At 40.6% G+C, this 25,751-nt stretch overlaps 1 protein-coding gene across 3 annotated transcripts in view; it reads left to right on the top strand.

Moving 5' to 3' along the window:
* PLS3 (plastin 3) overlaps window positions 1-25,751 on the top strand; it is a 91,683-nt gene that overhangs the window by 33,997 nt on the left and 31,935 nt on the right. For 2 of the 3 annotated variants that reach the window (XM_062182884.1, XM_062182886.1), the window contains exon 2: window positions 16,607-16,687. In XM_062182884.1, coding sequence (XP_062038868.1) covers window positions 16,615-16,687 — 73 coding nt within the window. In that variant the 5' untranslated portion in view covers window positions 16,607-16,614. Of the gene's footprint in view, window positions 1-13,800; window positions 13,885-16,606; window positions 16,688-25,751 lie in introns of all 3 variants that reach the window. The other variant, XM_062182885.1, reaches the window with a different exon arrangement.

The following is a 25,751-nucleotide window of genomic DNA, read 5'->3' on the forward strand; positions in this document are numbered from 1 at the left end:
TTTCAGAACACACAAGGTGACTGATAGCCTGTGTGCCCTTGTGTAGGTCTGCTTGTTTGCCATACATCACACCATCAGCATTCATTTATTCAACACACATCTACTAGGCGCTTGTTGTGCACGAGATACAAAGTCAAGATACCAACTCGTCTTTCAGAGAGTGCACAGACTACTGGAGGAGACAGAGAGGGAAGTAGATCATCCTCTCACTGACAGAGTTGACAGGACTCTAGGGAAGGGCAGGATCTGGTTAGCAACTATGACCCTGTGGTATACTTTTTTTGAAATAGTTCGAGCAGATGGTTTCATTGGTTGTGGGTGTTAGAGACATAGGAAGAGGCCAAAGATAGCTCAGTTCAGTTCTGTTCGTGATTTTGGACATCTCTGTGCATGCTTTTGCAGTCCTTTTTATAATTTATTTTTTAATTGACATTAAAATCACACCAGTTTTTGGGGAACTATGTGATGTTTTGATGCATGTCTACATTATGTAATATTAAAAATCCATGTAAGCATATTTGTCTCCTCAAACATTTATGATATCTTTGTTGCAAAAAAAATTAGGATCCTGTCTTCCGGGAAAGGCATTTGGCCTAATGGTTAGGATACCTGTGCCCCACACTGGAGTACCTGAGTTCCGGCACTGACTCCCAGTTCCAGCTTCCTGCTAATGCAGATCATACCACTCACATGGGAGACCTGGATTGAGTTCCTGGCTCCCAGCTTCAACTTTACCTAGCCTTGGCCATTGCATGCATCTGGGGGAGAAAATCAGTGGGTGGGAGGTCTCTATTTGTCCCTTTTCTGACTTTTTGCATTTCAAAAAAAATTTAAGATTTATTTATCTGAGAGAGCACCAAATCCTAACCACTAGACCACCAGAGAAGGTAGGTTTATTTATTTGAAAGGCAGAGTGACAGAGGGAGAGAGACCTTCCATCCACTGGTTCACTCCCCTAAATGGCCACAACACAAAGGGCTGTGTCAGGCTGAAGCCAGGAGCTCCATCTAGGTCTGCCTAGTGGGCGACAGGGACCCAAGTACTTGAGTCATTGTCTGCTTCCCAGGTGCGGTAGGGAGCTGGATCAGAAGCAGAGTAGCTGGGACTTCAACTGGCACTCCAAAATAGGATATGGGCATCCCAAGCAGCACCTTAAGTGGTTGCTCCACAACCCTGACCTCTAAACAAAAGTGTTTTCTTAAAAATCCTTCCTTCTAGCCTTTCTGAAGCAGACAGTACATTATCATAATCTATAGTCCCCATACTGTACAATAGAATATCACAACTACTTTTATTTGCCATCTGGGCTCCCTGCCTTTCTTAACCCTTTACACAAGGAGCCTTCAGAAAGTTCAAGGAAAATGTATATTATGAAAAAACTATGCGTGGATTTCAAGTTTTTTGCAACAAAACAACCTTATCTTGTAAAAATATTGTATACAAATATATGTTTTACATTTTAAAAAGTTATTTATTTATTTGTAGGGGAGAGAGCTCGAGCCAGCAAGTGAGCTTGCATCCACTGGTTCACTCCCCAAATGCCCACAATGGCCAGGACCGGAACAAGGTCAAAGTTGGAGCTGGGAACTCAATCCAGGTCTTCCCCATGTATGGCAGGGACCAATTACTTGAGCTATCACCACTGCTTCCTGGGGGTCTGCATGAGCAGGAAGCTGGAGTCAGGAGCTAGAGCTGGGAATCACACCCAAGGACTCAGATGTGGGACTCGGGTATCTTAACCAACCACTGCAGTAAATTCCCACCACCTAATCCATTGCTTTTTAATGAGTAGTACCTTATGGCAGCGAAGAAAATGGAAGTCTTTACATTGTGTGGCAGAATCAAGCCCAGGTGGGGAATGGGCATCTTAACTGGTGTTTGTTTGTTTGTTTGTTTGTTTTTTGACAGGCAGAGTGGACAGTGAGAGAGAGACAGAGAAAGGTCTTCCTTTTGCCATTGGTTCACCCCCCAATGGCCACCACGGTAGGCGCGCTGCGGCCGGCGCACCGCGCTGATTCGATGGCAGGAGCCAGGTGCTTCTCCTGGTCTCCCATGGGGTGCAGGGCCCAAGCACTTGGGCCATCCTCCACTGCACTCCCTGGCCACAGCAGAGAGCTGGCCTGGAAGAGGGGCAACTGGGACAGGATCGGTGCCCTGACCGGGACTAGAACCTGGTGTGCCGGCGCCGCAAGGCGGAGGATTAGCCTAGTGAGCCGCGGCGCCGGCCTTAACTGGTGTTTTAACCACTTAGTGCCCACCTCAAACTTAGCCATTACTTCCATTTTTCCAGGAACATTTTGGGGCCTTCTTCTCTATGTCTCCTAAATCTGAAGGAGTTTTTGGAATAGCACCCTTGCAGGAGAAAGTAGTCTCTTCTTCACCTTCTACAGTAGACTATTGTTTAAATCTCCCTATGTCCAAGGCCAATTGTTGTTATAGGTAGGCAGCTACATGGGGTTGGATAAAGGATAGAGTTGGCTTTCAATAACAGTGCCTTCCAAATAGTACTTCTTAACTCATTTGGAATTTGAAACATATTTCATTATAGATATAGAAAGGTTTTTTTTTTCATATTACTTAACAAATGTGCTTGAAATCTTGTATCATGTTCCCTGAATATTTTGGTGTTCAGGTTATTCTAATCAAAATGAATTGTAGATGCATAGTTGCAAACTTTATCCAAATTTGCGTTCCATTAGCCAACTGCTTTATTCTCTAGTTTGTTTGTTTGTGTTTTTTTGGTTAATTTATTGTAGTGTGGTTACTAGAAAGTTTTAGATTACATTTCTATTTTTTACCTTTTTTAAAAAAATATTTATTTATTTCAAAGGCAGAGTTACAGAGAAGCAGAGGCAGACAGACAGAGATCTTCCATCTGCTGGTTCCCTCCCCATATGGCCGAAACAGTTGGAGCTTGGCTGATCTGAAGCCAGGAACTTCTTCTTGGCCTCCCACGTGGGTGCAGGGTCCCAAGTACTTTGATCATCCTCTGCTGCTTTCCAAGACCATAGCAGAAAGCTGGGATCGGAAGTGGAGCAGCCAGGATTCAAACTGGTGCCTGTATGGGATGCTGTCATTGCAGGTGGCAGCTTTACTCGCTATGCCACAGCGCTGGCCTCAATTCTCTAGTTTCTAATCCTATACAACATAGTCAACATATGTAGCAATTTGCCATAAGAAAATGCTGTCAGTTTTATTTGGAGTATCTGAAGGTGTCCTTTGTTTAGTTTTACAATTTGCGACTAAAATGTTAAATAGTTACCGGAAGACCTGGGCTGAAAAAGATTCTCAGTAAGCAAAGTCTGCTGTACACGTGGAATGCTGCTTTCATAGAAGTTTGCTCTCCACATTGACCAGAGTAAGCCATTTTTAATAATGCTGACATGCTAGAATGGATGAACAGTACAACTCTCCACGAACTCTTTCTGCTGCTGTAACTTCTCTTAAATTGTTAGCACTAGGGCCCTCTAACAGCTGTGAGGGAACTCAGAGTTTGACTTGACCCTCAGAGCAACAAGTCACTAATGAGAATGATGTGTCTGGCCTCTTAAGCTGTCCAGTTACTCCTTTACCAAGCCTGCATGCGTTTTCTAAAAAGAAGCCAATCATACCCCAAACTACTTGCACTTTGAGAAAAATCCTGTAAGAAAAACCAATCCTAAAATCAAAAGTAAACCTAGGTGTTTGGTTATGTTTGTATTTAGACCAAGTTATTAGCACTGATACAATAGGAGTGGTTATTCGCAGTACTTAGCATTCAAGAGCATGAAATTAAGCAGTGTTAGCTACGGTGACACAGAATCTTGTCCTATGTAGGAATGGATGTGCCACAAGACAAGGTAAGCATTTGAGTGCTTATTTTGAGAGTATGGTCTAAAACAGATTGTGGTCAGTGCAAGTTCTACACCAGTGTTTTGGAGAAAGAATTTTTGGAGCTCTGTATCATCTTTGCTGAACCTGCCATCTATATTCCATATGTTTCCCCCAATTACAGTCTGGGTTATTTCAGTTCAAGGTTTCAATGAATCCCTTATGAAAACAAGTCAGTTGGCTACAGGGGCCACTGTCTACATTTTCTGTCTGCCATTCTTTTTTTTTTTTATTTTTTAAAGATTTTTTTTTCTTTGAAAGGCAGGATGACAGAGGGAGAGAGAAAGATCTCCCATCTGCTGGTTCACACTCCAAATGGCCACAATAGCCATTGTCTAGTCCAGGCTGAAGCTAGGAGGCCAGAAATCCATCTGGATCTCTGTTGGAGTCTTAAGCCTGAGGCTGGCCCCTGACCAGGAAGGGAGAGGTAAGGTCGACGGGTCAAGCACACACCGCAGCAAGCACCCATGAGTTCTTTTGAAGCAGAAACTACTTTATTGAGGAAGCGTACAGGCTTATAAGGCTTACAAAAGACGTGCAGTAGGGGAGCCAATCAGCGGAAAGGTCATGCAGGCATGGGTGGACCACGCACAGGGGCATCCTAAGCAAAGTTTAGGGAATCATGCACTGTCCACGTGTCCGGAACCAAAGTAGACCTATCCCTGCTGGTGATCTGATCTTACGTAGCTTAACCGCAGCAGCCGCAGACACGCCCCTCGAACATCCACCAGGCGCCATATTGTAATGGAGGTTTTAGGCAATGCCCAACAGATCTCCCACATGGGTGGCAGGGCCCCAAGCACTTGACCGCCTTCCTCTGCCTTCCCAAGGAGCGTTAGCAAGAACCTGGGTTGGAAACGGAGTAGCCAAGACTTGAACTGATGCTTGGATATGGGCTGCTGGCATTGCAAGTGGCAACTTAACCCACTGTGTCACAACACTGGCTCCCTGGCAGCCATTCGTTTTGCTCGATATCATTGTTATACATCTTATGGGCTTTTAAAGTATCTTCCACTGGCTGTACCAGGCATGGGCCTTCTCGCTGCAAAGCAATGTGTAGTTTGTTTTTTCTTTTAATGGTAAGAGAATTTAATTACCTTCCTTTGCACATATTCTTTTGATTTTAGATTTGGCGCATAGTGCAATTTTGGGGGCAAAGTCACTTACCCAGCCCAAGCACTTGTTCCTCTCCCAATACAATTGAGAGGATGATGTTAATGGAAGCTTACAGCCTTACCTTTCACATTCTAATGTCTGTAATCACTGGATATTAGGCATGCTAATTATCCGTACCCTTGAAAGACTGTTGTCAGTTTGGGATATTTTTAAGCCATGCCTATGTATCCAGCATCAAGCAAGGTATTGTGGGAGAATGTGTAAGAAAGATGAAGTTTAGGCTCTGTTCTCCAAAAATAATCTTGAAATAAGACTTACAGAGCAAGGAATTAGACAAGTTTTTGTGTTCTGTTGATGAAAGAATTGTTCTCTTTTCTTGAAGAAAATTATTCTCTTTGACCAAATTTGCAGATCAAGGTTTTGGAATGTCTGGCACATGAGCCATATTAAGATTTGCAAAATCATTTGGTCTATCCTTACCAAGGTAACTGAAGGTGGGACTCAAAAATCAATAAAACTATAGCAAGCTAATTTTTAAGTTGATAATTTTGCCATGATCCACCACTGGTGTTATAAATATCCGAATGGCCCTTGGCAGAAAAAAGGTTCTCCACCCCAATTATGGAGGAGGCAGATGAACTGAATCAAGTAGGATGATGGGTGTTCCAGCCAGACTTTCCTCCATTTATGTAACTGTAGGAGGAAATCTCTAATTAAATTGCTAACTTTTGTGGCAAAAGTCTAAATTCTGTGGGAGTTGAAGAGAAAGATGAGCTGGAGGTGGAGTGACAGGGAAACATGCTTTGGGAGAGGCTGAAGCTTCTGCTGAATCCTGAAAAGTGACTAGAATTAGGAAGACAAGAAAAACAAAAAAGAAGGCATTTAAAGTGTGAGAAGTAGATAAAGAGGGAGTCCTTAGTTGGAAAGAGGGAAAGAAGAGGGCAGGCTAAAACCAAAGGTGCTGATGTAGGAGTTAACAGGGTGTGTTCAGGAGCATGGTTATAATCCAAGAGCTTGCTCTGAGTGTAGCTGAAAGGTCAGGCTGCTTAGGTGTGACTAGTAGGTCCACTCTAGAAGACCTGAAATATCAGGCAGAGATTAGACAATCCGCTTAGTTATAAGCAATTATAGCATCGTGAAAGAGGACTGACATGACCAAATGGTGTGTGGATACTCGTTGTGGGTCATTTTGAATTCAAAGATCTTTTTGAATTCTGGGTTCAAGAATTCTGGACCTTTAAATTTTAAAAAAATTATTTTATTTGAAAGGGAGAGAGAGACAGAGCTCGATCTGATCTGCTGGTTCACTCACCAAATGCACTCAACAGCCAGGGCTGGACCAGGTCAAAGCCAGGAACAAGATACTCAGTCTAGGTCTCTCCTTTTTGGTGGAAGGGACCCAAATACCTAAGCCATTACTGACTGCCTCCCAGGATGTGCGTTAGCAGGGCATTGGAATCCACAGCCCTGCCGGGACTGGCATCCAGACACTGTGTTACGGGATGCAGGTGTCCCAAGTGATGTCTTAACTGCAGGCCCAAATGCCATCCCTCAAAGAATGCACTGTATTGGTGCTGTGGAGAATATAGCGATTAGCAGGCTGTGTTTCTACTCTAGTAGGTCCTGTTGCAGAAATAATGTCACTCAACAAGTTGTCGTTGAGCAGACTGTCCAGCATAATGGTTGAGAGTACTGCCATGTGTCAGATAGGCCTGGATGTGACACCAGGTCTGCCTCTTTCTGACTGTATGACTTCAGGCAAATTACTCAACTTCTCTAAGACTGTTCAGTGTTCTGTAAAAGTAGGAATAACAACATTACCTTGTTTGTAAAGGTTTTCTGAGAAGTAACTTACATAACATTCTAAAAAGCATGTAGCAGAGTCAATATGAAATCCTTCCTGTTAGCTGCTATAATAAGTTGTAATGAAATATTATTATATTTTAAATATTATTCTCTGCTCTGTGCAGGCACTGTGATAGGGGGTGAGAATAAGAGGATGAATGGGGTATATGCTCTCTGCCATCAAAGTGATTTGTATAACAGTGTTAAATGCTAGCCTTCTGGTGACTGTGTTTTTCCAAATTAAAAAAAAAAAAAGTGTTACATATGGTCTGACAGTGAAAGGAGATATTTAAAATTGGAGTTCTGTGAGTGAAGCCAGTACTGGCTGTAATAGAAGAAAACGCCCAGTTCTGTGAGAGTACTGGGATGAGCAGCATCTTATGTGGGTGGGGACAATCCAAAGAGCTTTTCAAGAGTAGATTGGGAGATCGGTGAAGAACATTGACGTGTAGAGAACACAGAGGGACAGGAATGGACATGGGGAAATAGGGGGCCTGTCTGGGGAACAGGGATTTTTAAAGTGTCACTTTCAAGGGTGCAGTCCCTGTGGGGGGGTGACATTGGCAAACACAGGCAGGTATCAGCACAGAACAGTTGAAGGTCTTGAGCGCTGTGCTACAAAGCTGGGACTTTATTTGCTATGGAATGTCTCCTAAGAGCCGCTCTTCAGGAAGTTAGTCATGCAAAGATTGCATTGGAGGGAGACAAGACTGCAGACAGATCAGCTGCAAGGCCAGATGTGAGGTGTTGAAGGAATACGATGGCAGAATCCCAGGGCTAGCACAGGAAGACTCCAGAAGACTTCGTGATTGACTCACCCTCCCTCAATTCCTTATGGGCCAAACTGCTGTCTTAGATTGATGTGCCTGGAAACTTCAGAAAGTAGGCAAGTTGAAAACAAGACGTGGTTTGTCAGGAGAAAGAGTTGGGGGGAAATAATGTGGCAGGAAATTTAGACTTTCCCACCTCAAATTCTCTGTCCTTTCTTTCCTTCTGCCTTAATTGTGTGGACTCTTACGTTGCAATCTGACCTTCTGCCTTAATTGTGTCTGTCACGAACCCTTAGGCGCAAAGCTCCAGCCACACTGTCTTTCTCCAGCTTCAGATATCATCTTCTCTTTGTGCCTCTGCCTAGAATACTTTTACCCTTGATGCCTATCTGAACAATTCCTGCTCAGTGCTCTAAGACAAAGTTCAAAAGTCACCTTCTCAGAAAACCTACCCTGACACCCACCACTCGGGTTATGTGACTGTAATAGCAATGAGCCAAAGTTCATGGAAAAGGGGAATGAGAAGATGAGTTTATTTTGATGTAAAAATTTGTGAAATTTATGCATATAAGAGGTCCTCAAAAAGTTCATGAGAAAATACATATTATGAGAACAACTATGTCAAATTTTTTTTCGCACCAAAATAAACTTGTTACTAATTCTACTTTTTCACAAACTTTTGAAAACACTTGATTTTGGTTAATTATTTGAGAGGCTCTCCAGATGCTTGGGACAGCTGGGACTGGGCCATGCTGAAGCCAGGAGCCAGGAACTCAATTCAGGTCTCCCACATGGGTGGCAAAAACCTAATCACCAGCAAGCCACTTACCTTTGCCTCCCAGCGTCTGTACCAACTGGAAACTGCAGAGCCAGAGATCAAACCCAGGCACGCTGATGTAAGAATGGTTAAGGCATCTTAGCCACTAGGCCAAACCCCTGCTCCACACTTTTTTGAAGCATCCTCTTATTATATCCATTTTCCCATATATTTCCCCTACTAAATAGTAAGCTCTTCCAGAGAAAAGAGGATTGGGCATCCTAATTGTGTGTCTCTGCAGCACCCAACAGTGTCTTGTACATACTAAGTCTTCAGTTAAGATCAGTATAGTGGTGGATATTGGGTACACTGGCTGGGACTGTGTATGTAATGTCTGCATACCGCATCGCAGTGCCTGGATTCACTCCTGATTCTACACATGCACTCTGGGAGGCTTAGTACTTGGGTCCCTGCCACCCACATAGAAGATCCAGATTGAGTTTCTGGTTTGTGGGTTCTGCCTGACTCAGCCTCAACTGTTGCAGGCATGTGGGGAGTGAATCAACATAATTGGGAGCTCTCTGTTTCTCTACCTTTCACATTAAAAAAAAAGACATAATGCATTTTTAAAATAAAGATTTGGTGAATATAATAAGTAGGTGAATGTGGTAGACATTTGGAGTAAAATCTTCTGAAGTCATTAGGAAACATAGCGCTGGAGCTTGAGTAATCGAAGAGTAGGTGAGCGCTGGCGCAGAGTGTTGCCCAGCCAACTAACCTGGAGACTAGTGCTGTTGACTTTCCTAACTAGGGAGGAGGCAGGGTGGCGGTTTCTGTTGGTACAAGTGGGTATGTAAAGCGTGGGTGTTTCAAAGCACCACCTGTTTTGGATAGAGGAAGATGACAACACCTCTTTTCTGTTGACCACTCTTGAATTGTTCACATGTACTGGAGGCTACATTGCTTTTTTTTTTTTTTTGGTAGTCATTTATAGTGAAATAATGGATTTGTGTGTATTTTTGTCCACCTTTTTTTTTTTTTTTTGCTTTCTTCTTCATGAAACAAGCTTAAGTATGTGTTGCCCAATGTCTGTTTTAAGTAATCAGCTTCTCTTTCCCAATTCTATTTATCCAGCATGCCAGTGGCTGGGATAAAGTCTAACACAAATATCCCACCTTTATCCTTTACTTGCCTGTCAATTTCACTAAAAAAATATGAAGTTCATAATCAAAGTTGACCTTCCACAGAAGAGATTCCCGGGGTGCCAGCCATGCCTCCTAAACCTGACGTGGAACTGAATGACACACACTAGCAGGTAGATTAGCCAGTGAGTCATATACCTAAGGTGAGCTGCCTTAGGAAATGAGAACAGACACCCCTCCTGCCTTCACTCAAACACCTTTCAGAATTTGAGTAATAGTTTCAGGTAGTTGTAGGTGCACCTTTCTCAGCAAAGATTTGTGTTCAGGGTTTATGTTTAGTTAAATGAGCTGGTGGAGTGGTTTCATAATTGCTGTATTGTTAGTCAAACTCTGTAATTAGGGATGACTTCATAGGCATAAGATTCTTCTATGGGTGACGCCCTGAATTCATACCCAGTTGTACACCATATTCTTTTATGAAAGCAAACAAACAAACAAGGTTCTGTTTGCTTTTCTGTTACTCCCTTAGTTGAACAATCTGTTTTCCCGGGGTCTCCGAAGTTCAGGGAGAGAGGCCTTGCTTTTTGTCCTGCTCTATCCCTTTCCGGAGGAGGCAGGCACAGGAGCTAGGGAGGAGACAGAATCTGGGACAGATCAAAGTGCTTTCAGGAGGCGAGAAGTCAGGAAAATGGAGAGATCCTGGGAGGTTTTGTTTATATTTCATTTGGCGAATTTAAGCGCAAGGAACATATATTTCTCTTTCTTTCAATATCAGTTTTCTCTCTCATATGTCATGTAAAGGAAGTTCAATTTTATGGAAAGACAGTCTGGAGAAAAGATATATTTCAAAGTCAACCTTTATTTTATTTTAAACTCTTAACCTTTTATTTTACATTGCTTATGGAAAAATGTGCAAATTCACAATGTGATAATATTGATAAGCTATTAGTTGTTTTGGAAAATGGTCTTGAAATATTTAAAGTAAAGTTTGTATTATTACTTTTGAATATCAGCCATCTGTCCTTCAAGTTGTATTTAGAAACTGTGTTTAGGAACTGGTCTTATGAAAGAGCCAAATTAAGTCGTGGATTAAAAAGTGGCTGACAGTTTCTTTAGGCCCATCCTTCTTAAATTACCTTGACTAAAGGCTTATAATTTTTGTATATGAGGGAAACTATTATGCTCTGTAGTCAATAATTATAGGAGAGATGAGATAACTTTTCATGTACCCCATTTAAAAGACTCTTACTAGGACTAATGTCTAGTGTTTATATGGCCTCTCACAATTACTTAGGCAGTCATTTGTTGACCTTTTTTCTTTCATTAAGGATTTGAAGGTGCCATTTAATCCTTTATAGTGTGCCTTCACATATGCCATCTTAGTCTTCATGAGGAACCTAGGGAAGGGGCCATTATTATACTGCTGTTTTCAAACGAAGAGCCAGGCTTATGGAGATTAAATGAACTGGTTTGTGAACCCACTGCTAGGAACTAGCAGAACCAGGACACAAATGGATGGCTTCTGATTCTGTGGCTCACAATCTATCCATTAGAACATACTCCATTCTTGGGGAAGGAACAAGATCCCCTTGGTTTAAGTACTCTGGATTAAATGAATGGGGGGGGGGCAGTAATGATGTCAAATTTTCTGTTTTGCTGCCTGAGTCCAGAATCTGGTATGGTTTATTTGCTCTGAGAGAAGAAGGCAGTATATGAATGCCCTATGAAGAGGAATAGAGCCTCTAGTATTCAAATTTGTTAAGATTTTAATTTTTAAAAATCTTCAGTCATTTCTAAGTTTATCTAATGTGATGATTTCTGCCAAGATAGGCTTAATTCCTTGATTTCCTTAGAGATATTATCAAGAACCATCTTTTTATTCATAGCAGGAAAAATCTTCATTAAACAACCTATTTTAAGCTTCAGATTGAGGCCAGCTTTGTGGCACAGCAGCATAAGCCACAGCTTGAAACTCCAGCATGCCATGTTGGATTGCCAGTTCAAGCCCCTCCCATGTTGGAGTGCCAGTTCAACTCCAAGCTACTCCACTTCTGATCTAGCTTCCTGCTAATGCATACCCTGGTAGACAGCAAGTGCTTGGGCCCCTGCCACCCACCCATTTGGGAGACCAGATGGAGTTTCTGAATCCTGTCTTTGGCCTAGTCCAGTCCTGGTTGTTGCTGCCATTTGGGAGTAAGCCAGAGGATGAAAAATTCTTTCTCCCTCCCTCCCTCTTTCTCTCTCTCTCACTTTCACTCTGTCTTTCAAAAAATGAGTGAATAAATCTTTTAAAGAGCTTCAACTGGCAAATTTAAGAATTGTAATTTTTATCAATTAGAGCATATGTTGTGAGCCTTTTAAATGCGACTATACTTTTTAGTTTGACCTTCAGTACTTCAGAAGAGTGTTTCTATATTTACTTTAAAATAACTCTCTCTCTCTCTGACCAACCTTTTCTTGGAAATGTTTTGGAGATGTGTGCATGTTCCTGTTTTTGTTTTTTTTTTTTAAAATTATTTGTGTGTCAGAGAGAGAGAGAGAGAGACAGAGAGAGAAAGCCCATCTATTGGTTCGCTCCTCAAATGCCCACAATGACTGGGGCTAGATCAGGCCAAAGCCTGAAGACAGGAACTCACTCCAGGTCTCCCACATGGATGGAAGGAACTCAATCACTTGAAACATCACCACTGCCTCCCAGGGTCTGCATCAGCAGGAAGCTGGAATCAGGAGCCAGAGGCAAGTATCTATACCCGGGCACTCTGATATAGAATGCTGGCGTCCTAACCGGTGGTTTAACTTCTATACCAAACCCCTGCCACCAATTCTTCTTTTTACTCTTATTTAGGAGTGCCTCTTAATGTCTCCTGTAGACGGAAAATCTGAGGTATAGGTGTAAAAGAAATCACTCTAGGCCTTTATTAAGATAAGCAAACAGGAATAAGAAACCAGAAAACTTAAAAAGCTCATGGAAAATAAGTTTTTGGGTAGAAACATTTTTTTGAAATCCTTAAATATGAGAAGTTGTCAGAAAGTCTATGGAAAATGCATATTATAAAAAATGTGTGTGTGCATGTGTAATATGTTGGATTAATTTTTTTTAGAGTAAAGTGGTACCTTAAAATAATTTCTGTGATTTCTAAGCATTTCCTAATTTTGTCCAAGGAACATCCTGAGATGGAATTACTAATCCTTAAAGTTTCCACAGACTTTTTTTTCCTTCTAACAACTGGGCATTTGTACCTTTTATTGTAGCCACCAATTCACTTTGTGTTGTTTTGTAATTATTTACAGATTTGCCTCTCAAGTTGTAAATACCTTGAGGGCAGGAAGTAGGCATATAACAGATACCTAAAATATTGGTGGCATTTCAGGAGGAGAGAGGTAGGGGGTAGGCATGAGGGGGAAGGCAGTAGAGAAGAGGTGGAGATTTCTACACTATTCAGCACTGTGCCTGCAGAGGGGACATTGAGAAAGGAGAGTTTCATGAGAAACCACCTGGGCAACAGGGAGAAGAGGATGGGGGAGAGTTATTATGTCCAGAGCCATCATTTCTGATTTTAGTTTTTGTGTAGACATGATGTGGCAGTACTGGTTGAGCATTCCAAATCCAAAAGTCCTCCGAAATACTCTAAAATCTGAAACTTTTTGAGTGGTGATATAATGCCAAGGAGTGGAAAATTCCACACCTAACTTCATGTGAAGTGTCGCACTCAGAAAGCAGGTACACCAAGAATGCTGTGTAAAATTACCTTCAGGCCATGTGTGTAAGGTGCAATTGAAACTTAAATGGCTTTCAGGTTTAGCCTTCAGGCCTGTCTTCAAGGTATCTCACCCTTATGTAATGCAAAAAAATGCAAAAAAATTTCAAAATCTGAGACACTTGTGATCCCAAGCATTTAAGATAAGGGGTATTCAACCTATTTGGAAATAAACTCAGTTGTGTTGAGTTTTTTGAGGGTGTGTGTGTGTGTGTGTGAAAAACCTTTCGAGGTCACCTGTTTAAGATTTCTCTCACTTTTAAACATTCTATGATATTGTTCCACATGGTATAATTCATGGAGATGGGAAATAATTATGTACTGAGAACATGAGTGCTTGACATGCGTATAAAGAAAATTAGAATTACTCCTGGCTAGTGTTTCCGTATTCAGCAGTGTTGAATATCCTATTAGTGAAATATAGATTACTTTTAGAATTACTCTTCTTAGGCTGTAGTTTAATTATGAAATTTTACTTTTTATTCTTAACCTTTAAAATGATGAACTTCTTATCTAACTGGAGATGTTTCTTTGCCTCATAGATCCTGAGAGCACTCTGAAGGAGTTTTTAACCCAGCCTATCTTCTGTAACTTTGTCCATCTTTACTGGCTTTTTAATATTATAGGTAAGAAGAGCTTCTGAAGGGACAAGTTCTGTTGGTTTTTTTACAGTCTAGTTTTATTTAGTTTTTAAAATGCCAGTACTATATGGGTGTGGCATTATGATGAAAGCTAGTGATGTTGTATGGTCATTTTAAAACATCCCTAGGATTTGAGAAATCTGAGTTGAAATTGCAGTTCCAAGGTCCTGCTGACCCTACGTCATCTAATAAGAAAAAGGGAGGGTGGACATTTGGCACAGTGACTAATCGCCACTTGGGACAATCACATCCCATATTAGAGTGCTTGGGCTCACGTCCCAGTTGCCCTCCTGACACCAGCTTCCTGCTAATGAGTGCGGTAGGAGGCAGTAGGTGATGGATCAAGTACTTGGGCCCCTGCCACCCACACAGGAGACCTGGATTGAGCTTTGGGCTTCTGACTTTGGCCTTGCTCAACCCTGGCTGTTACCACCATTCAGGGAGTGAACCAGCAGATAGAATATCTCTCTCTCTTTCTCTCTCTGCATTTCGAATAAATAAAAATAAATGATTCTTGGGGCTGGCACTGTGGGGCAGCAGGTTAAAGCCCTGGCCTGAAGTGCTGGCAACCCACATGGGCACCGGTTCTAGTACCAGCTGCTCCTCTTCCAATCCAGCTCTCTGCTGGGAAAGTAGTACAAGATGGCCCAAGTCCTTGGGCCCCTGCACCCACGTGGGAGACCAAAGGGAGCTCCTGGCTCCTGGCTTTGGATCGGCTCAGCTCTGGCCATTGTAGCCATCTGAGGAGATGGAAGACCTCTCTTTCTGTCTCTACCTCTCTTTGTAACTCTGTCTTTCAAATAAATAAAATAAGTCTTTAAAAAAATAAATAAATGATTAGTTTTACAAATAATATTTATATCATAGGATAGTTATGAGAGTTTGGAGGATTAATATGCATATGAATGTATTTAATGTGGTTTAGGGCACATAATTGTTGAATGAATGAAATTGATTGAGTGCCTTACTATGTGCCTGGGATTGTGATAAATTCTAGAAGTAACAATGCTGAGTAAAAGAGCAATGTGGCCCAGCTCTGCTATGAATCCCTATCACATATCCCCTTGACCCCACTTCTCTGTATGAGTATTGTGCTTATTGGCAAAAAGATGAGTTGCTAAGTATTTTGTTGCCTTTTAAAAAAATGGCTAAAAAAGATACATATAAGTTCTCAAAATTTTATAGTTTATGAAAGTCAACAAAGAAAACAAAAAGAAATTTAACATATAAGATACATTTTTGGAAAGGCAACACATTTAGGGCAGTGATGCTATAAATGTTCGGAAAAGAGTGTGGATTAGTGCCACCTCACATGGCACACCAAAATGTTAGGAAAAGAGGTGGAGAAACAGAGATGAGGCAGGGTACGAATCTATAGCCAGACCAAATTTATTCAGAGAAAATAAATCCACAGAGGTGGGAGACCAACTGCCAGCATGCACAGACTGGACATGTGGCAGAGAGCCCCGACCCCAGGAGCTGGGCCTTTTTATATCTTAGGTGGGCTAGGGATGGGAGTTGGGGTAGGGGACAGCAGGCAGAGGTGAATTTCTCCATACTGGTCTATCAAGTGGCCTCCGAACCTGGGGAAGAATGCGGGGGAGGGGTGTAAAGACAATAGGATGTGAGACCGAATTGACGTTGAGGGACAAGGAATAAATTCTGACACTTACGTATCTTTTGGGCAATGAGCAAGAATGGCTGAGGCTTATATCTTTGTTCCATCAATAATGGCGTTACGTATGTGTCCAGATCTTCATAGGACGTACAACCCCAAGAATGAAGACTAATGTACACTATGGGCAATAGGTTATGATGACATGTCAGTCTAGGATCATCAGTTACAACAAATGGACCACTCTGGTGGGAGACCTTGTGGTGGGGAAGGCAATGCATTTGGGGGTATAAGAGATATATGGGAACTCTCTGTACTTTCTGCGTAATTTTGCTGTAAACCTAAAGCTGTTCTAAAATTAATAGTTTCAAAAATAAGAGGGTGGAAAAAAAGCCAAAAAAAGATACCATATAGTCATTTTATCTTCCTTTGTCCACAAATTATTAATAAGTTTGTATTTAGACATTATCCATTGTGACACAGACTTCCTTTATTGCAAGACTTGGCAAAGTTTTTCTGTAAAGGTTCAGATGGTCAATATTGTATGCTAAGTAAGAGGTAAAATCAAGAATATTCTATATTACCAATATCAATAATATATTATTTCTTTTTGTCTATTCCTCTTCGCCTTCCTTTAACAGGAGTGATTGGTAAATGTCAGTATGCTACTTGAAAATTAGTGTTTCCACAGAGAATGATTTGCAAGTGACTTTGTGGAAAAATATTTTACATGCATCATTGGTCACGTAATTCTGACCTTCAGCTTTGACACATGTAACCAAGAATTCCTATGATGTATCTATTTCCTGTCATTGTTGGGTACCTTGGCCCTTCCTTATGCTCTTTGAACACAATTTCAGGTTTTGTCCTCAAAAGGAAGGTTCGGAAATATTTTTCCAGGTTAACTTTTAGTAAATGATGATTTCCTTTTTTTTTTTTATTGCAGATATGGTTTTAGTGCAGATATGGTTTACCTAAGCATATTGTTTTAGCAGTTACAATTCTGGTTAAATTAGCACTGAGCACGTAGCAAGAGGGTTATATAATAATCACAATTTTTTTAAGTTTGAAATCTTGGCAATTTCTCTTTAGATCTTTAAATGGATGAGATGGCTACCACTCAGATTTCCAAAGATGAGCTTGATGAACTTAAAGAGGCCTTTGCAAAAGTTGGTGAGTATTTTTTGTCATACAGTTATAGTAGAACAATCTTTATTTGGTCCCACTCAAAATTATTTATCTACAAAATGGTTCATCATGAACATTCGGGCAGAATAGTTAAAATAGATAAGGATAAAGTTTTTGGAAGGTATACTTAAAATTGTTTTATTTTTGGGGTGGGCATTGTGGTGGTGCAGCAAATTAAGCTGCCGCTTGGTATGTCTGCATCCCATATCAGAGTGCCTGTTGCTCTGTTTCCCATCTAGCTTCCTACTAATGCATCCTAGGGGGCAGCAAATGATGGCTCAGGTACTTGGATCTGCCAACCACATGGGAGACCCTGATGGAGTTCTTGGTTCAGCCTTGTCTTTTGAGGGCATTTGGGGAGTGAACCAATGAATGGAAGATCTCTGTCTCTCTCTCTCTCCCTCCCTCTCTCCCTTTCCCTCTCTTCCATCTTCCCTCCTCCTCTCCCCTGTCCTCTCCCTCCCCCTCCCTCCCCTGTCACTCTGCATTTCAAGTACATGAAAAAGTAAATAAGCATTTTTAAAACTTTCGTTATTTCTAATTATTATATCTAGTATTGAATATGGTTAAGGGTTTTTAACCTAGGTTCCCAGTCATTAACTGAGGGCTACTGTAGCTCCTGAAAATTTTATGACAGATTTTGTTGTGTTATGATTATTGTATTTTATGTATCATATTTTTTCTGAAGAGAGTTTGGAATGTTCACAATTCTCAGAGATATGTGAACCCTTGAAAACATTAGATACTGGGGGTGGTGTTGTAGTGCAGACTTAAGCCACCACCTGCAATGTTGACATCCCATATAGGTGCTGGTTCAAGTCCTAGCTGCTCCACTTCCCATACAGCTCCTTACTAATATACCTAGGAAAACAGAGGAGGATGGCCCAAGCTTCTACCCATGTAGGAGACCTAGATAGAGTGCTAGGCTCCCAGCTTTGATATGGCTTAGCCCTAGCCACTGTGGCCATTTGGGGTGTGAACCAACAGATGGAAGATCTCTCTTTGTCTCTCCCTCCCTCCCTCCCTGCCTGTCTCTGTGTGTGTGTGTGTGTATGTGTCCCTCTAACTCTGCCTTTCAGGTGAATAAAGTAAATCTTTAAAACAAAAAGAAAATATGAAATGCCATTTTGCCCTTTCCTTGTTAGCTTGGCCGTTTTTTCCTAAGATTTATTTATTTAAATGAAAGTGAGAGAGAGAGAATATTAGTTCAGTCTTCCATCCACTGATTCACTCCTCAGATGGCTACAACAAGCAGAGCTGGGCCAGGCCAAAGCCAGGAGTCAGTAGCTCTATCCAGGTCTCCCACACGGGTGCAGGGGCCCAAACACTTGAACCATCTCCTGCTGCTTTCCAAGGCCATTAACAGGGAGCTGGATCAGAAGTGGAGCAGCCAGGACACGAATGGCGCCCATACGGGATGCTAGCATTGCAGGAACTGGCCTATTAGGCCTCATTGCTGCCTTGTCCTGTATCTTCTGTTCCTTTGGATAATGCAACTTTTTCTTCCTTTTCACATTAAATAATAATATCAGTAGAAGATGAGAAGTCATATGACATCACAGAACACATCTTAGAACAGAGCAACTATGCAAGCAGTATTTGGTATTTACATTCCAAATTTCAGTGCTTGGGTCAAGTCTGTGGAAGCTAATGAGAAAACAGGTTAAGAACTGACTGTAGGTGTATACTCCAGTGAGTCCACATGTGCTGAGAGAGGTGGAGACTATTGCTCTTTGATATCCCCTAAAGGATATAAAGTTAGATCATGATTTGTTATTTCAATAAGAATTTACACTTAGACTGGTGTTACAAATCCCTTTAGTGAAAAGTGAGGAAGTGTACATCACTATTCCCATATGTTTATGATGGCCATTTTCTTTCTTAATTTTTCTAAAGACTTACTCTATTGTTTATTCGAAAACCAGACCCACAGAGAGAGGTCTTCCACCCACTGATTCACTCCCCAAACAGCCGCAACGGCTGGAGCTGAGCTGATCCGAAGCCAGAAGCCAGGAGCTTCCTTAGGGTCTCCCATGTGGGTACAGGGGCCCAAAGATTTGGGCCATCCTCCACTGCCTTCCCAGGCGCATCAGCAAGGAGCTGGATACGAAGTGGAGCAACCGGGACTTGAACTGGTGCCCACATCGGAATGCCGGCATTGTGGGCTGGGACTCCGACCTGCTGCACCACAGCTCCGGCCCCATGATGGCCAATTTCTATAAGACATACCTTAGGAGGAATGATTGTTCATAATCAGAATGCTAACGAGAAAAAACTGAGAAGTCCTGAATCTAGCACAACTTTGTGTGTGTGTTTAAAAAGCAGTAAATTAACTTGCCACGCATACCACTTACTGTAAGAAGAGTATCACATGCTCTGATAATGAAAAACAACAAGTGAGTTTGTGGCTGCAAGAGATTTTTGGCTTTGTTTTTAATCTCTCTGTTTTCCTCTGTCTCATTATTCTACAGAAATGGTCTTATAATTGTTTTAGGGACGCATTTCCTCTGAGCTTCCTGTTTTATTTATATTCATCTTTCAGTGATAAAGGTAGCTTAATTTTATGCTTCCTTATGACTAGAATGTTAGGGTAAGCACTGTGCCTAACTAATGTTATTATTCTGTAGTCTCCAGTGCCTCACTTCCTCAAATCAGTGATAGTTGTTAAGATATAGTCATTGTCCTCATATGTGGCATCTTGTAATATTTTGGTGCAGTGTTTCTGAAAAATTAAAGCAAATTCAGATATTGCCAGCTTGATAGGACATGAAATCCAGTAAAAGAGCTTAATTCCTCCTTAAAAGCTTGATGATGGGGGCCATTGTTGTGGCATAATGGATTAAGTCACTTCCTGTGACGCTGACATCCCATATGGGCTCCACTTCCAATCCAGCTCCCTGCTAATGCACCTGTGAAAGCAGCAGAGCTGGTCCAAGTGCTTGGGTCCCTGCACCCATGTGGGAGACCTGGATAGAGCTACTGGCTCCTGGCTTTGGCCTTGCCCAGCCCCGACCTTTGCAGCCACTTGGGAAGTGAATCAGTGGATGGAAGACTGACTCTGTCTCTGTCTCTGTCTCTGTAACTCTGCCTTTCAAATGGAAAACAAATAAATCTTAAAAAAAAAAAAGCTTAATGATATAAAGAGTGTTGACCAGTTATCTCCATGGAGAAAACAGTTAAATTATAATTGAAGGATCAATTAGAGGTTTGACTGCAAGAAAAGGTCATTGTAAAACTATTGTTTAAGGACATTAGGGTAGACAAACAGCTCCCAAAGCAGGCAATTGGAAGCATGCATTTTATTGAAATCCTTATCAGGCATATGTTCCTAAGATATGCAGACTCTTATTATTGTATATGCCGTAAATCTGAATTCTGGAGTCCAAGCTTTCTGTCTGGGTCAAGTATTATTTCTTTTATATTCCCTGTTCAGTAGCTAGCACAGTGCTGCACATGTGTTAGGTCCTTGACAAATATTTAATTGATTGAATCCCAAGGAACTATACACAATCTTTTGATGTACTGTTATTATGTCATTATCAGCTATATATTCAAAGAGCCTTTATTATGAAGATTTTCATTAAAGTGGAATTTATTGTTAAAGGTTTTGGCCATTACACTGTAGCACGTAAAATTTATATATATATATATTTTGAGCATAATAAAGGCTTGTGTTTAGTCTGTCTTTTAGAAACTCATTAAAAGGCCAAGCTGAATCTTTTGATTTTCCTTATAAAACTCTTTGTAGTTTTTTTTAGTTGTCATGAGTTATAGAGCCCTTGGGCAACTGTCAAATGTGTTATGGACTTTTTTTTCCTTTGGGAAGCTTTATTTTAAAAACAGGCTCTATAACTTGTTTTCTTGTCATGAACAATTGTTTCCTATTTTTGAGGGTGGAGAGAGAGAATACGGAGAACTACTTTGTGTCAGTTCAATTGTGACAAAATATGGAAATCATTATATGATTTTCCCCATCTATTAGCAATAATAGCCTTGATTATCTCCTTAGAAATCCAGCAAAAATCATAGTGTGTGGAGAAAATCTGTGTAATTACCACTAATCACAGGTTTTGTTCAATCAATTAATAAGGCTTTGAAACTCTCCTTACTAGCAATAAATTGAGTATTAGGATTTAAAGTCCTCCTTTCACTCATTTTTCTGCACCTGCTTAGTTTTAAGCTCCAATCCCATGTAATTATTTTAATTTTCTCAACAATTATTTCCAATATTTCCCACTGGGATAACAAAAAACCTTATCTCTCATTTTTTTTCTTCATAATGTTTATGTTTTAACTTAAATGCTGCAAAACTGCATGACTTCTTTCTAAAGAAGAACAAATAAAGCTTTCAGACCACTTGGAAAATAAACATTTTACAAGCTAGAAAATGACTTGTACATTCTAAGACTTTACTCTTGCTGTGGAAGTTAGAAGTCATTTGGGTGATAATTTACCATACTGACAAATTCATGTCATGTAAATCTTTTTCGGTTTGTTTTAGTCATACAAATGCTCACTTTTAAATTTGACTTTTTTCTCTCCTCAGCATTTTCTGCTGAACTTTTTTTAAACGTAAATTCAGCACTTTCGCAATAAAAGAATAATGGGGTTTCTTTAAATGGCTAGGAATAGTGTGGGTGTATTCCTATGAGGTTACCCACCAGACTAAGCCAAAATTTTTTGGTTGTGGTGCTCGTAGCGGTACCAGATTTCTCTCATCCCAGGAAGTTGAGTTGTTTCCAATTACTTGATATTCTCTAGAATATAAAAACCACATCGGGATGATGCCACAAAAAACATGGTGGTTTAGTTTAATTTACTTTTATTATTCAGTAAAGCTCTACCAGTACATATTTGATTAATTGCGCCTTAAAAAATAAAAACTATAGCCCAACTTAAACTAAAATAACCAGTGTTCTTTCACTGTCCCATGTGGTTAATTGTCTATGCAATATTAGAAGCGGAGGTCTTTGACTAGTCTGAAAGTCATGCTTTGATGGTATAGAAGGTACTAGAAGTTTACACGGGTGGGTGTAAGAGCTCACACATGTGTGAGAACACTCATGATAGTATGTATGCAGGTGCATTTAAAGTGAGAAAACGACAGCAAATAAAGTGATGGCCAAACTGCAGCGAATTTTGAGTCAGAAAAGGATTGAGACTCTGCATTTTTGATTGCCTGGTCTCAGCCCTCTGACCTTGTCCAGTCCTCAGCTGGACTTGACTCTCCCTTTGGGAACCCACCACTATTAGGATGCACTTTATTGCCTCAAGAGTCCACCCTTAGCTGGGATTCATTAAATTGCCTCTCTTGTATTTGCTAGAGTGAGCTACCTCAAAAGGTATAGGCTGTGAGAGGCAATCCCCACGTTTAGCTAAGCATCTGGAGTTGTTTAGCAGCTGCCTTTTTGAAAGTTTTAAAGCCTAATGAAAGCTTGACTTTACTGCTTAGATCTTAGAATGGAATACAGTCGAAATTCTTTTGCACAAGTCTTTTGGCTGAGTCTTTTAAATCAATATTTTGTGAACTTTCATGGGCACACACACACACAGAATCCATTTATTGTTAAGACACATAGATTCCTTTTGTCGTTTCCTTAGTGTAAAAAATGTAGAGACTATACTGGTCAAACTCAGTGGAGTCTTTAAACCCAGATTCTCTGAAAGGATCTGCATCTGCACTTGATTGGTTTTGTTCCTAATCCTAATGAGCACTGTCCCGAGTGAGTTAATGAAGAGGTCGCATGTGTGTTGCAGATGAGGGCACGCGATATGCAACCTCTTTGTAAAGAAAGACACCAGATTCAGACTGTCAAGGATGGTTAAAGCAACACACACACACACACACACACAAAACCTAAGGAGTTAAAGGAAATCCCAGTCTTTCTTATTGCCAGATTTATAAGACAAAGTAGCACCCCAAAAGATGCGTTTGAAGTGATGGATTGCACCACATACCACCTGGACAAGAGCAGTGTAAAACAGCAGCTAAAATCAAAACCACTTGAATTCTGGCTCAGCTTTCTCCAGACAAGCACTTAAAATAGCTTAAATAACAGGATGCAAGGGGAGGGAAAACATTTCCTTTTAAGGATATGCATTCTTGGTGTGATTCAAACTTCTGCAGGAACATGGCTGTATAATAAGTTTGTTTACTTTGAGGTTATGTGGGGGAGGGTGTTGAAGAAGTTGACTGGCATTTCAAATAATACTTGGTAAAAGAGAATAATGAGGTTTCCTTTCAAACAAAATGCAGATGTGAACCTACATGTGTCATCCAAGAGAGAAAGAGAAGAGAAAAGCCCTGGTAACCCTTGGTTCTTTTCTGAGGAATTCAGTAGCCAGTATGAAAGATGATCCTGTCTGGTGCAGCACTGGGAAACTCTCAGTGATTTGATTTGAGAGTATAGTGATTTTTTTTCCTTTTAAAAAAGAAAAAAACACTTGGTCAATTTATTGAAGCTTAGCTTTTTACCTTCTGCTGGGTCTTTGTTCAGTGGTTCAGTGCAGTTTCTTTCTTTCTTTCTTTCTTTCTTTCTTTCTTTCTTTCTTTCTTTCTTTCTTTCTTTCTTTCTTTCTTTCTTTCTTTCTTTCTTTTTTTTTTCCCTGCTGCTTGTTAACATCTCCCCATACTGACCATGTTTTCTAAATGCAAGAGTGGAGACATGTGAGGGAGATACAGAGACTGCTCTGGATAATATAGGCCGTATGATAATTCATTTCTACTTCATGATCTGGCTGCAAACAGAAGACTCCTCAAAATGCAGAGACATTTCTACCTTCTTCATAACGAAGGGGCAAATGAGCCAGAAAGGGGACCCCAGAATATTGGCAGGTTTAATGAGAAAATAAAAGACTGCCATCCTGCCTGCTGGCTGTGATTTTATTTTCCAGTTGTTAAAACGGCTTTCGATCTAGGTCTGTGTTATTTGGGTCAGATGATTAGTAAATTCTCATGTTTATGTCAAAACTCAAAATAGGAAAAGTTCACCATCAAACATAGCTTTGAACTCCTGGTTCATACTGTCATTGATGAGATGGCCCCTGTGTAAAATGCTTTTATGCTACTTCATTTTCTGGTTTTTCAAAGCAGTTTAGATCCCTGAGACTGCTTAAGGATTTTTTTGGTGGTGGGGGGGAGTGTCTAGGGGTTGGAGATAAAATTAGCATAAAACGCTTTAAAAATGATTACACGCTATTTTGTCATCCAAGTACTTTACCAGCTGGGAGATTTTGCAAAATTAATTGCTAGCTAGCCGCTTTTTTTTTTGGGGGGGGGGGGCATCCTCTGCCTTCTTATTGAAATTGAAATTGTTTTCTTCAAAATATATGGTTTAAGGAGCTCTGAGAGAGGCTTGATGGAATTTACCAGTAATAACACTAAAACGCCTGTGATCACGAGATAAGCTGGATTAACATCTGCTGATAAAATATAGCAGAATATGTAAAATTTTTCAAGGATGACACATATTCTTTTCATCCCAAGAAAGATAAAGGATATATATGCCACATGACTTGAATTTTTACAAGAATTTGAAAGCTGTGGTTTCAAGTAAGACCCAGGGAGGGGTTCTGATTAATTTCTGTATCTTTGGTATGTAGCACGGTGCCTGCACCACGTAGGTTCCCAGTTTGCTCTGGAGGCAACTTGAACTAACCAGGTGCACATGGTATTTCTTAATAAAGCCAACGCAGGTTTCTACATTTGGAGGAAGACAGAGGTCCTGACCTGACTGCCTTCACTGGTTGTCTACTTGGGCCTTCCTTGGTGGGTGTGTTCACTTAGAAAACCAAATTACAGATCTGAAGGCTGCTGGGTGGGGACAGGATTAGAACAAAGGGAACGAGATTGAATGTTATTTAAGGGATATTTCTGTCAAGTTTTGGTTTCCTGATGAATTGCCATTCAGTCTTTTAGTACTATTTCTGTATTCTTTTGTCACTCTTGTTTATTTTTGTTTTTAAACTGCCTATGTAGCATCTGAGCATTCTTTGCTTGGTCAGTTACTGAAAGTCAATGATTCTAGAATATTTTTTCTCATTGCTTGTTCTGTGGAAGGCACTGTGCTACATATTGGAGCAGGAAATAAAGAGATGTCAAAGAATCTTTATCAAGAGATTGCAACCTAATAAGGAAGATTGTCATGAAATGACAAATTCTTATTCTTCCAACCCCCTTTAAATTTGTCCTGTCACTTACTAAAGGCATCTGTTATTACTCCCCTTACTTCAAAATGGAGTTTCCGCATGTGGTTGTTTTATGTTAGTTATATTTTAGGGTGGCTACTTCCTGGCATCTTTTAATCACATCAGTGAGCTCTCTTCTAATTAATGCTCAAAAGAGGTTATTTCAGAGAGGGTTCCTGCAAATAGTAGTTCTCCCTTTCTCCCTGGTATCCAAGCCTCGGTTTCTACCTAATACAAATTGAACGCTAGAGACTCTCAGGGCCTTGGTCAGTTTCCTGTAGCTCTGGGTTTATTGTAGCTCTCCAATATTTAGTTTAAAACATCTCTACCTTCTACTTCGATTCTATCACTGAGACATCCAAAGGGACAGTAGTTGCGAACCTGTTCGGTGTCATCTCTAAATTGGCATGAATAACAAAAAAATAGAATATGCTCAGATATGTCATTTCACAAGCCAGAGAGAAGTAGAATACAATTTTAAAATGTTTTCTATGAAAAAAAAAAACACTAAAGTATAAGAAGTTTTGATACTTAAAATGAATATGCTACCTCCTTCTCTAAAGATTATAAAATGAAAGAATATTATATTTAGGTGATAAAACACAGTACTGATCAGAAAGTTATCACTCTATATCTGCTTTTAATATGCATTTTAATCCTATCTCTGTCTTTTAAAAATGTAGGGGGGAGGTGGGCATTTAGCCTACTAGTTAAGACTCTCAGGTCCCACGCCAGTGTACTTCGATCTGATACCCGGCTGTGCCTCCTAAATCCATCTCCCTGCCAGTATAGACCCGAGAAGGCAGCAGTGATGGCCCAGGTAATGAAGTCCCTGCAGCTCTTGTGGGAGATCTGCATTGAG

Source organism: Lepus europaeus, chromosome X (assembly GCF_033115175.1).
Source record: "Lepus europaeus isolate LE1 chromosome X, mLepTim1.pri, whole genome shotgun sequence".
NCBI classification, from domain to species: Eukaryota; Metazoa; Chordata; class Mammalia; order Lagomorpha; family Leporidae; genus Lepus; species Lepus europaeus.